This window comes from Haliaeetus albicilla, chromosome 13 (assembly GCF_947461875.1).
Source record: "Haliaeetus albicilla chromosome 13, bHalAlb1.1, whole genome shotgun sequence".
Lineage (NCBI taxonomy): Eukaryota > Metazoa > Chordata > Aves > Accipitriformes > Accipitridae > Haliaeetus > Haliaeetus albicilla.
In genome coordinates this window covers 21,881,840-21,897,941 of record NC_091495.1, presented here as the reverse complement: position 1 = coordinate 21,897,941, position 16,102 = coordinate 21,881,840, and the positions used below count along the sequence as shown (strand labels likewise).

General features: G+C 47.5%; 1 protein-coding gene across 5 annotated transcripts in view; it reads right to left on the bottom strand.

Annotated features, from left to right (window-relative positions):
* Positions 1-16,102, bottom strand: part of MDGA1 (MAM domain containing glycosylphosphatidylinositol anchor 1) — a 147,734-nt gene that overhangs the window by 45,057 nt on the left and 86,575 nt on the right. For 4 of the 5 annotated variants that reach the window (XR_011327495.1, XM_069800389.1, XM_069800385.1 and 1 more), the window contains 2 exons: positions 9,024-9,293; positions 5,509-5,660 (listed from right to left, as the gene is read on the bottom strand). Coding sequence is in view for 4 of the 5 variants with exons in the window: in XM_069800389.1 (XP_069656490.1) it covers positions 5,509-5,660; positions 9,024-9,293 (422 nt within the window). In the remaining variant the exon portion in view is untranslated. The remainder of the gene's footprint in view (positions 1-5,508; positions 5,661-9,023; positions 9,294-16,102) is intronic. The other variant, XM_069800386.1, reaches the window with a different exon arrangement.

The following is a 16,102-nucleotide window of genomic DNA, read 5'->3' as shown; positions in this document are numbered from 1 at the left end:
CCCTTTCCCTTTTTCCAGGTAACACCAGGCCAGTGCCCCACAGGTCACATTTTATCCAGAGCAGGATGGGGCCCTCCCTACTTTACAAGCCACAACTCCATCCTTTAAGCTTTTCATCTTGTAGTATGAAAAGGACTTAGGAGGACAGCTCTGACTACTTTTTAGCTAAGCTATCCTAAAACCTCACTGTATCACCTTTTCAGCTTCTGCAGCATTCCTCAGCTGAAAACCCCACCACAGCACTAGTCAGGGAATGCACGTGATGGGGCCACTGGGGGCATGGTGCCCCAGAGAGCCTCGGGATGAAGGCTATGGACCCAGGCCTGTCGGCCTTGGTGATGGCAGCATTGCCCAGACAGCATGTAATCCCCTGGAGCCAGCAATTTCAATGTTACCCCCTTTGTAAAGTGAGTTCGGCCATCCCTGCCTGCCTTGCACAGAGCTTCCTTCTTTCCTAGCCCTCAGTGTCCTGCCGGCCCCAAGGTGCAGCCCTCAGGCAACCCCCGGAGGTGCCAGCTGCTCAGTTTACTAAGAAGTTTTGCCTGAAGCCACGGTTGCAGCTACGGAAGAAAAGAGCTTTTGTTGATCTCCCAGAGCACAGGACTGGGCTGCTGCAAGGGCCACCATGCACTTGAGTACATTGCCTTTCTGCATTCATAGCCTTTCCTAACCTGGGACCCAGTAAACAAAGAGGTTTATAATATCTAGAGGCAGAGAAAGCAATACTGCATGTGTCTATCTTGGTTTTTTACTCTTCTCCAGGCTCTGGCTGCTGCTGAAGGTGGGAGGAGACAAGCTTTTGGCCTGGATGTTCTCACTCCTGATGAGTACAGGGCTGGATAGATTAGCTTGCCATGGAAGTTTTTTCTACCCTGGCTGCCCAAACTAGCTGTTTATTTTATCACAGGGTTGCTTGCAAGCACTTCAGGACATGGTTTAATGGGCATGGTTGATGGTTGGACTCAATGATCTTAAAGGTCTTTTCCAATCTAAATGACTCTATGATTGGAAGATGCATCCAATGTCACTAGGCTGGTTCCTCATGGGCCAAGGGCCACACATATGGGTTCACCAAGACATGGTGGTACATGAATGGGGGAAGCACAGTGGTGCGAGTTAACAGGATTCTCAGCTAAACATTTATGTAAAAGACTATGGGCTGGTGCACTACTTGCTCATCCTCCCTTTGGAGTAATACCATCCCTGCTTAGTGTGTGAAGAGAGCAAGAGATGCCCTGCCTGGGTCCGTGTGCCCTCGGAGGGGCATCCGGCTCTGTGCACTAATGAAGCCAAAGACAGACAGCAGTTGACAGGTGCTACTGAAGTGGGCTCGGAGGAGAGCAAAGGAACAACTCAGAGGCAGAAATGAAGTGATACAGATCCGCAGCCCGTGGGCCTCTGCATAAAACCTCTCCTGCTGCGTTGCGATGGCCATCAGCGCAGTTAACCTTCCACTCTAATCACAATCATTAAATTCCTGCTAACACCCCTGTCCCATGTCTGTCCAAACAGCTCTGTTATCTGTCACCTCCCCACACGGTGAGCCCGGCTCCCCACTGCCGCAGCTCTCATTAATGCTGCTCTGTCTGGCTGATGAGGCAAGTGGCAGCCGGCTCCAGAGCCCAGATGAGTTTTGTAGACAGCAGGGGATGTTTATCCAACATGGAGGGGATGAAAGTACAAACAAAGAGAGATCATACAATTACTCAGGCATTGCACAGGGCCAGTCTCATTAAAGACAGTCTCCCTGACAGGAATTAATCTGAAGTGACAACCTAGTGAGCTAATTTAGCAAATGGGTCTGGGGCTTGGCCTGGTGCAAATTTCAGGGGTCTGTCTGGCAGGTAGAGCTGAGCCTGCTCTGAGGAAAGGAAAGGCAGGAATGTGTTAAGCTGGACCCATTCTGGCCTGAGCCTGTGTATCAGAAGGTACAGAGGAGACGGCAGCCTCAGGTCTCCTTGAGGGGCACAACGAAGATTAAACTTCCCTACTGCAGCAATACCTTCTCCTTCCTCTTTCTCTTGCAGCCTCAGGTCACAGATGGGTTCCAGCTCATTAAGTGCACAGTAATTCTGCCACTATCCTCTGTAACCATAACCACCAGCCCAACTCAGATCTTTCCTCCAGGATGCAACCTGCTTACAATATTAGACGGCTTTTCATTTCTCTTTAATGTTAGAGTAGAGCTCTGGGAGGGGATAAAATACACAGACAGAAACAAGCAACTTAAAAGGCTTTTTATTTTTTAAGCAAAGATCTGGTTTGGGGAGGCTGCTTTGAATCCCCAAGCAATGAAAAACATTTTCAGTTGGAGCGCAGTGCCTCAGTGCCTTTCTATGCTACAAGAACACATGGAAGAAAAAAAGCTGACCAAACAAATAGCTCAAAAGCCTCATGGCATCTGCCCACAATCAAACCACCTAAGACTGTGAACTCACAAAGTTCACTGGCTAAGGTGAAGTAAGGTGGTCAGCATTTGGATCAGTTGCCTTGGAGCAAGAAAGGAAAAACGTCCCAAGCCTTCAGGACAGATGTCTGTGAGGCCCCTGCCATTCCTCCGTGGGGTTGTTTTCCCCTCTGAATTGCCACTCAACACAATGCCACTGCCTAAGCCCACCTGAACGATGCACTCTGGGAAATAACAGCCTATTTGCAGAGACATACAACAGAGGCTTTACAAGAAGCTTGCTCCACATTTCTATCGTACGTGCTTTGCCTGGGTCAGTGGCTCCAAGCTGTCAGGCTGTTTATTTGGTTTTAATCGAAAGTTAATTCTTATTCTACTGGAACTGGTACATCTGCTGCGCCGCTCAGCCTGCTCTGCAGTGTCAGGAACAATCCGTTCCTGTGGAAATGCACCTGCCTGTCTTGCTGGGAGCCCTCATGCATTGCTTACGAAACAAAATTCCCCCAGACTGCTTGCAATCCCCCCCAGGAATGCCCAACCAGCCCTCGGAAGCTGTTGAACAGGAAGAGTTGGAGGAGCCACAGCACCAGCCAATTAATAAGCAGCACTTTCACCCAGCCCCATTTTCAGCAGCTGCAGCAAGCAAATTTAATTCAAGGGTTCCCAGGTGCCTTGCAAAGCATCCTGCTACTTGGGGATCTTCACATTACATATCCAAGAGCTCTTCAAGCAAACCAGGGAGATTGAAATGAAAACCAGCAAACCATTTTACAACCAGTGGGCATCCCGGCTGGTTGCCCTTTGGATTCCAGCTCAGCAATAGTTAACCCTCCCTGCAGAGAGCCCCTCACCACCTCAAGACGGCAGGCTGCTGCTGCCACATTCATTCATCCTTAAGATGCTGAAAAGCACCTGCCATGACCACTGAGGCTGGGGAGCTCCCAGGGCTGGAGGAGAAGGTGGGCTGGCTGGCTGGGTAAGCTTTCATCAGCTTGATGTTTGCAACGAATCAGTCGAGGCCTGTTTTATCTGAGGAGAATATTCCACTTCAATCCTAGCTCTCTAGGAGGATTTTTGTGCCATCAGAGCTAGTGCCTGGAAGCCAGTGTATCCAGTGAGGAGAGTGCACAGGCAAACAGCAGCTCCTCATTCAGGCATACAAATCCCCTTTCTTAAGAGCTCTCCAGTCAGCAATACTTTTAAGCTTTTGAGCTTTTCACAGTTATATTCAGTAATGTCACTACGTTCTCTGGTCCAGTGATGGAACAACAGGATACAAAGCTTAGCCCAGGTGCCCCAGCATGGAGGAGAAGGTGTGACAAAGCAGCAAAGCCTGGGTAAGATGGAAGAGGTTGATGGCACAAGGGAAAGAGTGAAAGATCAGGAGGTGTCACAAGGCTGCTTGGAGCCCAAGTGAGACATCACAGGGAAAACACCAGGAAGGCGGGACAGGAACACAGAGGCATCTCTGAGAAATGTCAGGTTGGAGACAAGATGGGATGTGATCCTCTGGGACAAGGAAATGAAAAGGGCTCAGTGAAACCTCAGTACGGCACATGGAGGCAGAGACCTCACCGAGGAGGAGGCAATATCATGAAAGTCTTTTCCAGAGTGTTTCTTGCTTGTGCTTGACAGAAGTGGGAAAAAATCTCCCCTGCTTCCTCCTCTCTCCCTTATTCAGACCCAGGCCACCACGATGGCACCTGTAGCCATTTCTAAGAGCCTGCCCATACATGAGACCAGACTACAGCAGGGCCACAGTATAACACTCCTCTAAAACACACCACTCAATAGTCACAACTATGTGGTGATGCTGCAAAAGAAACACTAACAGTAGTAACTGATGGGGTATGAACAAAACTGGGGTGGTTAAATTTGCTTGGGCACTCAGCTTCCTTCCTGTCATAACTTAAAGCAGAAATGTGATTTTCCCTTTTCTTGATCCCTTTCAGTAGGAGCTTGATGAGGAACAGATCCAGGATTACTTCTAGGTACTGTGCAAAAGGAAAAAAAACCTCAACATCACTGGAGAAGGATAAAAATCACAAATTAGTTCATTGAGTTGCAGTGCTGATAATAGCGAAACTTGGCTAAGAGGGAAGGGGTACTATGACAAACTGCCTTCATTATTAGAGGCTCCCCTGTGTCTTGTATTATTATTAAGCGCTGACAACATGCTCCACATGGTTTGAGTAACAAACAAAGGCTGTCCCACCCCAGAGAGCTCGCAATCAAACGAGACATAAAACTGGAGCCTACTGTGCAGAACTAGAGGAAAGAGACACTTGGATCTTTTTAATTATTTTGTTTTCTATCTACAGTAATCTAACTTTTCCTTTCAAAATGCATTTGCTTCCAAGCTACCACTGAATGGCAATAACTACCAATTTTAAGTGTCCCTGTTTTTAAAAACTGTTGAACGCAGGCACTTTGCTGAGTGTGGATGAAAGTACCTGGCAATCCTGCTAGGTTAATGTGCTCTTTAAAAACATGACTCTTTTCCCTAACCTTCTCCAACCAGTATCTCTTCAGACTTCCCTCAGTTCTCCCTCCCCCTCCCCCCAGGTATGATTTCTCTTCAGACTCAGAAACCTTGAAACCTACTTCTCTTCCTCTGCAGAGTTTATATAGTCCAAATAGCTTCATTACTGTGACAGTATGAAAGCCCTTCTGCAACACAAACAGCCAATGACTTCTTCCTGCAGTTCCTGCCTGGAGAGCTCTTCAGCTTATTCCCTTTATTTCATACAAGTGAGGAGGATGGAATTCCACTCACTTGAGTCTTTGGCCTATAAAATCTACAATACTTACTAATGACTGTGGGGTTTTGTTCACATTAAAACCCCGAGCATGGACAGTCTGATGGGAGGCAGCAGGGCTTTGAAAGCCCTTGATCATACCCAACACCAGACGTAAAAACCAATGCTGAGCTGTGCACTTGGCCTGTCTCTTCCATCCGGTGGGGAAAGTGCAAGACCATCAGGATGTGGCAACTTCATCACCTTCAGCTCTTAATCAGCAAGGAGACGTTGATGTAACTGCCTCCTGAGAGGTCCTCTTTCCCAGGACATGCACTGAGGCTCCAGAAGAGGAGACCTTACCTGACGGACTTCCAGGCGATACTTCAGGATGGGATCCACAGCATCGGGCTCCTTCTGTGTCCACTGCAAGACGTAAGAGTAATTCTTGGATTGCTTCTGGCTCAAGGTGGGGTTGGGAGTGTCATAGTAAAACTCTGGGCTGTAAGCTTTTGCTGGAGGGGAAAAAAAAAAAAAGAGGGAGGAAAGTAAAAGAGTGGGACCAAGGGGAACATAAATTACAAAGAGATGTGGTGAGAGTGGAACAGCTCCGTTCACCCAGCTCATTCACTTGCCTTTGACATGATGGACACCCTTACTATTGTAGCTAGTGTTGCACTGACATATCATCATTTTCTGTGAACCACTACTGCTTTCGCAGCCTAAACTACTGGGAGGGTTAGCAGCCCTGCAACACCAATGGGGCATGGACACTGGAGAAGGTGGGAACAACTTCAGTTCTCCAGCTGGAACCAGTGCTAATCTTTTCTCTCTTGCTTTAAGGTAACAGCTTTAAACTGGCATTTCTCCTGTTTCATCTGCTGCTTTACAGAGTCTCCTGCTAACAAACCCTGAGAAAGATCATGTGGCCAGTAGGTCATAGGAAAAGTGTTATTTATCACACAGGGACCATGGCATTAAAAAGAAGACCTTGCTCCTTCTGCATCTCCCCTGCCTTGGCATCACAGTGCTCCAGCCTCTTTGTAAAACGACACTCAACTCGGCAGCAAAGGGGATCCTGACCTCAGCTTGGGTAAAAACAGCAGGAGCTTTTGCAGGGGCAGATATGTCTTTTCTAAACCAACATCTCCCCTTAAGAACAGAGGGCAGCAGGAGGAAGGGAAACACAGGAGAAATGATGTACCAGAGAGAAACTGGATAGTTCAAAGAAGAAGGGATTTCCCATCATTTCCCCAGCTGCTGCTGTCCTGAACCACTACCAAACAGGATTTGAAGGCTACAGGATTTGAAGGCTACTGCCATGCAGCCCAGAGGCTGGTGGACTAACGCACCAGGCCCAGAAGCAACTCAAAGTCTTACCCACAATTGGTTTTACCCTATTTGAAACTACCTTCGTGTGATATGCACTTCAATTTTTGGCAGGTCCTGTCCTGGGCCAGGCAGGAGTTGGACCTGAACCAAAACTCTCCTTTCTGGCTTCAGGTCCAATCTGGACCTGCACAGACCAGAACGATGCCTGGGCAGCAAGGGATGCTGGAGAGCAGAACAGGCATAAACACCATCTCCTCAGGAAGTCTGCTGCACCTTTCCACTTGAATCACACACCCTGCCATTCTGTGTGGTTATAATTAAGCTTGAAAGGATTCAATGTTTATTTTTTATGAACTGATGGATAATATTGATGTTTATTTCCAAGTCCTTTTTTTCATATTATTTTTATTGACTTGAATTTTTGCACAAGCAAGAAGTTCAGAGCCACCTCAGAGACTAATTGCTGCTTATTCAACTTGTATTGACTGTGGAAGTCAAGCTTCATAATAGATTCCAAAATAAAATCAGAACTGATGATAATCGTCACCTTGCACGATATTAATTCCTTATTAATTGACTCCAAGATGGAAACGGAAGCTAAAAAAAAACCCCTTCTAGTAGAAATGCAGCACATCAGGATACTTCTGGAACTTCCTTTCTGGAAACTTCTACCATTGCTAGAAAGTTTTGTCTTTTGTTTACAGCTGATGGGAAGAGCTGAAGGTTATTCACTCCATCTTTCAGGGCTTTTCTGTGCTTGTGGCTAGTGGGAGTGCAGGTGGTGACCAGTATGGGCTGCCCTGATAACTTGCTCAAGGGGAGTGCGTTGGATGTCTTGCTATCCTTCCAAAACATCTCAGAAAGCTAATCTCTCCTCCATAGAAGAAACTAATCCCATCCTGGGCAGATTTATGTACTCCGTTTCCAGTGCATCTGAACACCTCACAGTCACAAATGAGTCACTGCCTCCCTGTCAGATAGGAAGGTTTATGGTCCTACTTTCACAGAGAAGAAACAGAAAAAAAAAAGAGACTGTGTCATTCCCCTCACTCACACAGGAAGGCCATGGCTGATAGGAATTCAAACTCCAGTGGTCCTGAGCCCAAGCGCAGCAGTCTAGCCACTGGATTATTTTCCAGGTCGCTCTACAGGCTCAGAAGGTCTAACTGATTTGTAACTGTCCAGGACACAGGCAGGGATGTCCAGAGCTGAAAAGCCACCATCAGATATCAATGCCTTGGAAGCAGGAAAATAAATGCTTGCTGCTTTCCTGATGAGTGCTTTCTAGGGATGAATGTTGCTTTCTGCTGAGGGGATTTTATCCTGTGGGGCACAGCATGGCACACCAGGTGGCAATATGTATTTGTTACTACATCCAGCAAGAAATTCAGATCCTGGGAGCATTCCCAAGCTCGCTAGGGACAGTTTGCTGTGGTGGAACATAGCGAGATACGGTTTGCCATCACTTACTTAGTGACATGAGAGTTGCAAGCATATGAAGAAAGGATAGAGAGGGCCAAAGCTCTCAAGCAAGATCCACTGCCAGACAAATTCCAGGAAATCTCAAGGGGCGAGAGCAAGGTCCTGAAATGGGGCCCAAACAGTAGAAGTGGTTTAGGCTTCCCCATTTCTGAGAGCATCTCAAGAGTTATAGCATACCTGAGCTTTTCCAAACCCTGGGAAATACCTGCTTCAAAATCAGGCCTCTCTGGATGTTATTTATTCTAATTTGTTCAGCCCTGACTCAAAAAGTATTATAAATTGGCCCTGGACTGAAAACCCAGTATTTTGGCTGAATTTACTGCTTATTAAGGCAACTTCATCGGAGAGCTTTTCTAGAAACTGGTGCCCAAGTCAATTCTGGGGTCATGGGAAAAGCAGATTTAATGATCAGCTGGAGAGGCTGGGTCAGATGTATGGTTTTAGATGCTATAACTCTGCCATCCCTCTTTGCAGTTGCAGGTGCTGGAGAGAAGTCCTGTTACAGTGCCTGCTGGATTCACAGAAAACCGTGAGGAGCAAATCCACTGAGTACTAGTACCCATTCTCAGTTCATGTTTGTCCTAACATTGCATCATGAGACACAGACAGGAGACATAGGGAAGACACAGGAATACATAATACAGTTTTTGTTTGTTTGTTTGTTTTTAAAGGGGAAATTAGATGGTTTGGAGCCTGTTGCGGGGATGTAGAGAACCTTTCACTCCCCGTTGCTCAATACCTACCTATGATACATGTTGTCCAAGCTTGAAAGTGGATGGCAGCCTTGAGTTTAAGTCCTGTATCTTTCAGGCAAGTGGTCAAACACTGCTAAAATGTACCATGGCTGGCAATAACGGCCCCAGGTCCATCCCAGACTTGAAGGACTGCCTGAATGGAGGCAGATCTCCCTGTTGGCTTATGGAAAGTCATCCCTTCTGAACACAGCACCATGCACAGAGGAGGCAGCAGAGGTTGCCTGTACTGGCACCGGTTTATGGAGAGGAAGTTTCCCACCTCCATGACCCCATCCAACAGCTCATTCCAGTGTGCACTCTGCAACTTACCAGACACCTGGAAGAGGCAGGTGGAGACCCCCACGTCGTTGGAAATGCTGCACTCGTAGCTACCGCTGGTCTCCCGGCTGATGCTGTCCACCTTCAGCTCCGAGTAGTCCTGCTGCTCTGACAGGGGCTGCGCTAGAAGGGTCCCATTGAAGCGCCAGACGGAGGTGGCCACCTTCATAGGGCTGCCCTTCAGCATGGTGCAGCGCAGGGTGACACTGCGCCCCACGCCCTGGCGCACGTCCTGGAAAGCCGGCTCCACCATGGGGGGGACTGGAGACCGAACAGAGCGACAGACGGGGATGCCATCAGGGAACAGCCATCTCACTCAGCACGGTCACCCCGGTGGTGCTGCTGAGGAGACAGGCACCTATGACTTCCAAGAGGATATTTATTTTCTAGTGGGAGTGAGGCTTCATCAAACCAAAAGCAGCAATAGTTGTCTGACATCCCCTTCTGACTGGGCTGGGGCCACCTCCCACATCCCTCCCATTTATTAGGTAGGAGTAGCCTTTAGCAAGTCCTCATCCCACAGTGAGACAGTGCTTGGAGGAGCTACCGAGCCCTGCTCTTTCATCTGAGAAGCGCAACTCCAGCAGCTGAGCGCCACAGCTTGGATTCAATCCTCAGATCCTAATCAGAATAACCGTAGTCCTCATACCTAGCATAAACTGCATTCCCAGAGCAGGCAGGTATGTTCTCAAGCAGTTACATTCATGTTCTTCTGGTCAACATCCAACAGGGTGATCAGGGACACCCTGTTCAGATGGAGGGATAGGCACTGGCTGTCCCCACAGAGCACAGACCTGAAGGGGTGTTAGAGGGCTTCTCCCGAATACATCAATACAACACATCAGGGACTGGCTACAGGGACTCCGGTCCTATTTTCATCTCTGGCAACAAGTCCCCAATGCTGGCAGGTGAGTCACGTCTCTCCATGTCAGCTTCTCTGCCAGTAGTGTGAGAATGGTGGCCACCTCCTTAGCAAAGGGAGGCTACTAAGTCTTGCTCTTCAGCACTTGTAAAAATTTACAGGAACCTCATGAATTGGGCACGGTTGAGGCAGAGCAAGGAGAAAGTTTGGATTGGTATTGCTTGAGTTACCCCTTATTTAATGCAATGGCAGAGGACTTCAGTCTCCACAGCCATCTGATGGACATGTTTCACTTGCAATAAACACTTAATTAAAACACTACAGCATGGGAATAACCAGAAGCTTTCCCTCTAAAATGAGAAAAGCTTCCTGAACACAAAACAGCTGTTAGCTTGAATATGAATGAGGGAGAACAGATTTATAGCAGCTCCAGCACAATCACAGCTCACCTTCTCCAGGTTCAAAGCACCTGCTCTTCCACAGCTTCTATGCACTACAGATCTACAAAGCACCTGCTTCCGCTAAAGGTCCACAGAGCTGCCAAGCACAGCCAAAAACCTGCAACACACAGTATCTGCAGCGCCACAGACACAGTTCCACTAGGAACCACAGGTCACACACCATCCCTGCTGCTGTGAACACAGCCATGCCTGGGGGCCTTCAGCACACCAGTCTCTCCCCTCTCATAGCCTGACCCCAGCAAGACCTACCTACAGCTCTGTAACACTGGCAACATCTCCATCTCCACCACAGATGAAGGCGGTGCATGCACCACACCATAGCTCTGCATGCACAGCGCCCCCTCTCCCAGGGACACAGATGCATCAGTGGGTACACAGCGTACAAGCATCCCCTCCACCTAGCAGCCCTTGTTTGACAGTGGCTGATTGTTTTCTAGGTACCCATTCTCAACGCAGCTTCTGGGCCCTTTGCTGCACTTACGTGAATTAAAAGCAGCCCTTGACTGAGCTCACATTGCCGTGCTGAGTGGCATGGTCAGCTCGTTACAGATGGCTTTGCTAGCAATGTGTCTCTGCGGGTGCTCCAAGTGCTGACTTGCCTTTGGCTCACACGTCTCCCACCTCATAGTGAGAATAATGTGAGAAGTTGTTTGATTAGACCTAGTGCCATGAATGTGTCATCTCCATTCCTAGCTGCTATCCCATTTCTTGGGTCACATCTGCTCCTTAATTGAAGCTGGTGGGGTCTCACATTATAATCAAAGCCAGCTGGTGATGTAGGGAAAAAAAAAAAAGATTAAAAGGGAAAAGAAGGCTTAAAAAAAGAAAATGGCACAGCAGCTCCAGATATACTCAAAGCAATCTATCTCACAAGGAGAGAGAGGGGTGGGAGAGCAGCTTCCCTCACTGCACCAAGCAGCGCCTGTGTATGGAGCTTGGACAGAGGAAGAGAAAAGGTCTGAAATTCGACAAAGTGTCCCCTGCAAGGACACACACTGCAAGGAAAGTGCCCCTCTGGGCCTCACTGAGGGAGTGTCTGGGGCTGGTAAAGGGTCACAGAGGACCAAGGCTGGGACACTCCAGATGCTTCCTTAGGTCACAGGAACAGCAGGGCAGCCAAGGATGCAGAAGATATTTAATCTTCTTCAGCTGGGAAATGGGATTTACTTGATTTGCACTGGGACAAGTTCTGGGCCTATGTTATCACCTTGTGAAGGGAATGTCTGAAAGTGCCTATACAGTAAAAATTGATTACATTTTCTCCTCTTGTCTCTGGCACTACGAAACACCCAATGAGCATTAACTCTTCGGGTAGTCCTGGAGCCCCTGGGTTTTCTGGAGAAAGAGCTGAAGCAGGTCATCCCATCACTGCAAAGGATGCAGTACTACACCAAGGGGTTGCTATTCCTGAAGGCTGCCAGTGAATATCAAAGCAAAGAAAGGTCAACAGCAGTTACAGGGCAAGACATCAGCTCTGGCCTCCAATGCCTACTGCGGAGCCCACACTTCTTCAAGTAGGTTATACACAAAAGGGAGACCCACCACCAAGGCAGGGATTCAGTCTGCAAATCCTAGCAGATAACAACACAGATTTTTCTCATCCCTGGCTTAAATGCCAAAAAAAGCTTGTTTAAATGAGCCAGTACTCTGACTCCCCAGAACTGGGAACTAACAACTCCAGTACACCTGAGATGGTGACTGTCTCGGAGCAGAAACCTCCAACATGACTCCTGCACAGATACCTTTAGGGAGTTGCAGAAAATTGTAATGATTTTCCAGGTGCCTCTAATACCCACAAGGAAGCAGCACCCCTGCTGGCTATAAGGGAGCAGTATCTGGCTATTTTGGCTCACTAGGCTGCCATGGTGCTCTTTGGGGAGCTCGGGTATCAACCCCAGTTTTTAGCCCAGTTCCAAAGGTGGGTCCTTGTCCAGAGGCTCTTCAAATGCCTTTCTATATCTCCCCTGAACTCCACTGCATGCAGCTGAAGTGCTCTTTTAAGCAGCAGCCACATTGCAGGCAGCAGGTTGCTACATTTCAAGAAGGAGGTAAAAAAACCTCTCTGCATATACAGGGCTTTGGGATCCCGTGGTAAAAAACCACAGCAAATAAACATAGACAATTACTGTTTTCTCTCAGTACGCAGCTTAAGTCCAGAAGAGCTAGCTGGCAGGAGGAGTGGCAAAAGGGGTGAAGAGGGCAGCGTGTTACCGTTCTAGGCAATGCTGAAGGAACGAGGGTCCTCCAGCAATCTTGTTAAGATGTGGCTGCTGTGAAACACAAGGCAGGGCAGCCTGCCTTTGCAGCAGAATTAGCTTGTTAGGAGCAAATCAAATCAGCCAAACACAGGCAACCTACTCCATCGTGCCAGGCACCCTAAAGCAAAACTGGGCTGTAGGCAGCTCCCTTGCTGTGAGCCAGAGCAGATGCTCTGCACTGGAGGGTTGCTAAGCTAGCACGGTGTTCACAATGATGAAGGGCAAGAGTGAGAGAAACAAAACAGAGAAACGTCAAGCGTCAAGGGGTGTTGCTTTGTGCCCCAATAACCTCTTATTTTCTTGGTTTCACTGGAAATAACCAGGACTGAAATGCTCGTCCTGTTAGATGAGCGAGAAGCGCACTGGCTGTTGAGCTGTGGACAAGTCTGTAAGTATTTGTTTTAAGTCTGTTTTTATTTTAGCCTTGAGGAAGGGAGGAGTGTTATTCCTTACAAGACCCAAAGTGCTTGCAGGAGAGACCACAGTCTCCTTGCACTGTTACTGTGCTGCCCTACTTGGGCACAGCTCAAGAAGGGGTACTCAGCAATCCCTGCAATGCTGTCTGATTGCTGCAAGTTCCCATCAAATTCAGATGCCTCCAGAAGGCAGAGATGCTTCTTTCACCAATGATGAAGTTAGAGCATCCCAGGATGGCAGTGATGCACTATGGAAAGTTTTTCACTTGTGGTGTAAATAGTGGGAAAAAAAAAAATTAAGTGAAAACATCTTTTTTTTTAACTTTAAAAAATGGGGATGTTGCCATGAGGCTGCTCAGTCTCATATGGATGAAAGGCAAAGAAAGGCTCATATTGGAGGGGACTGATGCACAGATATCGGTGACAAGCTTAAACACAAATCAGCATCTGCAGAACAGGAGAACACTGAGTGAACAGACCTTGCATTAAGAGCTCAGGCAAAAATTGAAAAGGTCGAAAAACCTTGACACCACAGATACGACACTACTATGCAAGACACATGCAGAGTCTGCTTTCGCACTGTAGCTTGTGGACTGTGAATAGCATATCCTAGGCAATTCCCAAATGCTGGCTCATTTTGAAACGGCTGTCAGAGCTGACAAGCTCACTCATAACCCACTTTCTGACTCACAGGCAGCCCTTTCCACCCTGTAGCCACCCTGACCAGCGGCTGACAACAGCCATCTCCGTAGGTGGTCAGCTGCCCGCATTGTACCGCTGGTCTATGGAGCTGCCACAGGCTGCTGCACTCTCATTTTTCTACAGGGATCTACTTCCCACAACACTTCCTCTGCTGCAAAGAGCACCATGGCACAGCAATGTCCAGGCAGAAAAAGAGAGGCACAAGCAGAAATACTGCCTGCCTGGTTTCACATGAACTGGCAGCATCACACAGACACAGCGCAGGAGTCCTGTATCCTGACCCACACTTCAGTCCTTAGCCCAGGCTTCCTCTCCTGTGCAAAACACCCGCTACTCTACCCTCCAGAGTCAGGCATCATTTACATTTTTATTTAAATCTAGGAAGTGCAACATGTAACACAAGTGATGAAAATAGCAAGCCTTGCTAGATTAGAAAGCAGCTTTATTTTCAGCAGCTCTTATCCCGGCTCTGCTGAATGACTCCCTCCAAGCTTAGCCACACAATCACAGCACGAGTGGGACTCCTGCTTGTAGTCTTCACCTTACCCATGTGTGAGAGCTAATTGACCACTCGCTGGATTAACACTGCAAAGGACACACAGATAACCTGGTATGAAAGACTGCACTTCGTGGTTAGTTACTATTAATTAGCTGTGTTTTGTTATCCAAAGTGGCTAACAACACCAGGCAGTAATTTCTCTCTCTGGAAAGCAAATCAGCACAGGGTCTTATTAGGGCCTTAGGAGACCTATATGGCCCCATCCAGCGTCCATTTAAATTCTGATAGGTACCCTTCTGTAGTCATACTGGGTGCAGTCTTCCCTAATCTTCTCCAGACAACCAAACCAATCCCCGCAAAGGGTGCCTTATCCAGCCCCAGTCCCATAACCTGGGGTAATAAAGATGTCACAGGCATCAAAGATACTGCACCTCTGCTTTCACAGCAGGTAGAAGGCTCCATGGTTTCAGCTCCAGGAGAGACCAGAGCTCTCTACCCGAGCAAGCGGGAAGCTCTTTTATTGTCACAAGGCTGGGAAATTACTGCTGAGCAATTCTGTTCCCTGCAACAGCACCCACATTAGGCACCAGCAGTTTTCCACATGGAGATAAATATCCAACTTATATTTACAAGCCCAGTCTCATCTACCTGTTTCTGAGAGATGATATAATGGAGTAGTTAGAAGAGGGGAGGTGGAGGAAGGTTTGCTCAACCTATTTCAGCTAAAAGCCAGAATCTCTTTCTTTCATATTCTACGGCTTTTGCCTTTGCACTTTAGTCTCCCCACATATAAGGAGATAAAATGTGCATTTTTTTGCAAAGTGCTTGAAAGCCAAGTTGCAAGTATTGTTATTTCAAATAAAACAAATTTGTTTGAGTGCATCTTCTGCTAGACAAGTAGGTGCAGGGACCGAAGAAGCAGGGCTCAGAGCAGAGAAGGCTTAGTTCCATGCTAGTTGACTGCTTTTAAAAGAAGGGCAAATGAAATGTATTCACTACCAGCTTTTCTGCTTTTCTCCCCTCTGAACTTTCCAAGCCAATTAGCTCAACCAGTCCTCACCTTGTTTTAATATAGGGATTTACTAAAGGATTTCTTCTTCTGCATGACGAGCTGTGCTGATTAATACATGAGACCCCTAGCTCACTTTACAGAGTGCTTTGAAGAAAGTCCATCTTAGGTGGGAATTTCCAGACCTTCTACCTCACAGATATGCCTCCTCAAAAAAGATCTGTCCCACACATGCTGGAACTCCACTCAGACTCACTGCCCAATTAATTCATGCTAACAAGACACTACAAAGACAAGTATTCTTCAGTGTAAAGCCACCTCATTCCCATGCCTCACTTACCTTCAAGTGCCTGGTTTCAAAACAGTATGCTCCCCTAATTGAAAAAGATAAGTGGGAAAAGATGGTGTATGTACAGAAGACACATGCACATTTGTTTGTGAAATGCATGCTGATAATCCTCCCCCTGCCCACATACCACCCAATTAGCAAAGTTATGCACAAAAGAAATAAAGAGGGTGAGAGAGTGGGCATCTCAGAGCTAATACCTTCAATTACTGCCAGACCAATGGTGTAACCCAAATCTAGATATTTATTTTTTTTGCCACAGACTAACATGAAAATACTGTCTCTAACTCACAGCCAATTTTGATAGTTATAGCACAGTGAAGCAGGATGACGGCTAAGGTGGATCTGGGATTCTCCTGCCCACCCACATACCCACAAGAAGGGATCCCTCCCTTGTGTAGCACTGTCAGACCACCAACTCTCCGCTCAGGTTCTGCCTCTGTCTTCTAGAAGATAACAAGATGTCAGCTCATACCCATGCATCTGCTATTACATGCTTCTGTTTAACAAATTGGGC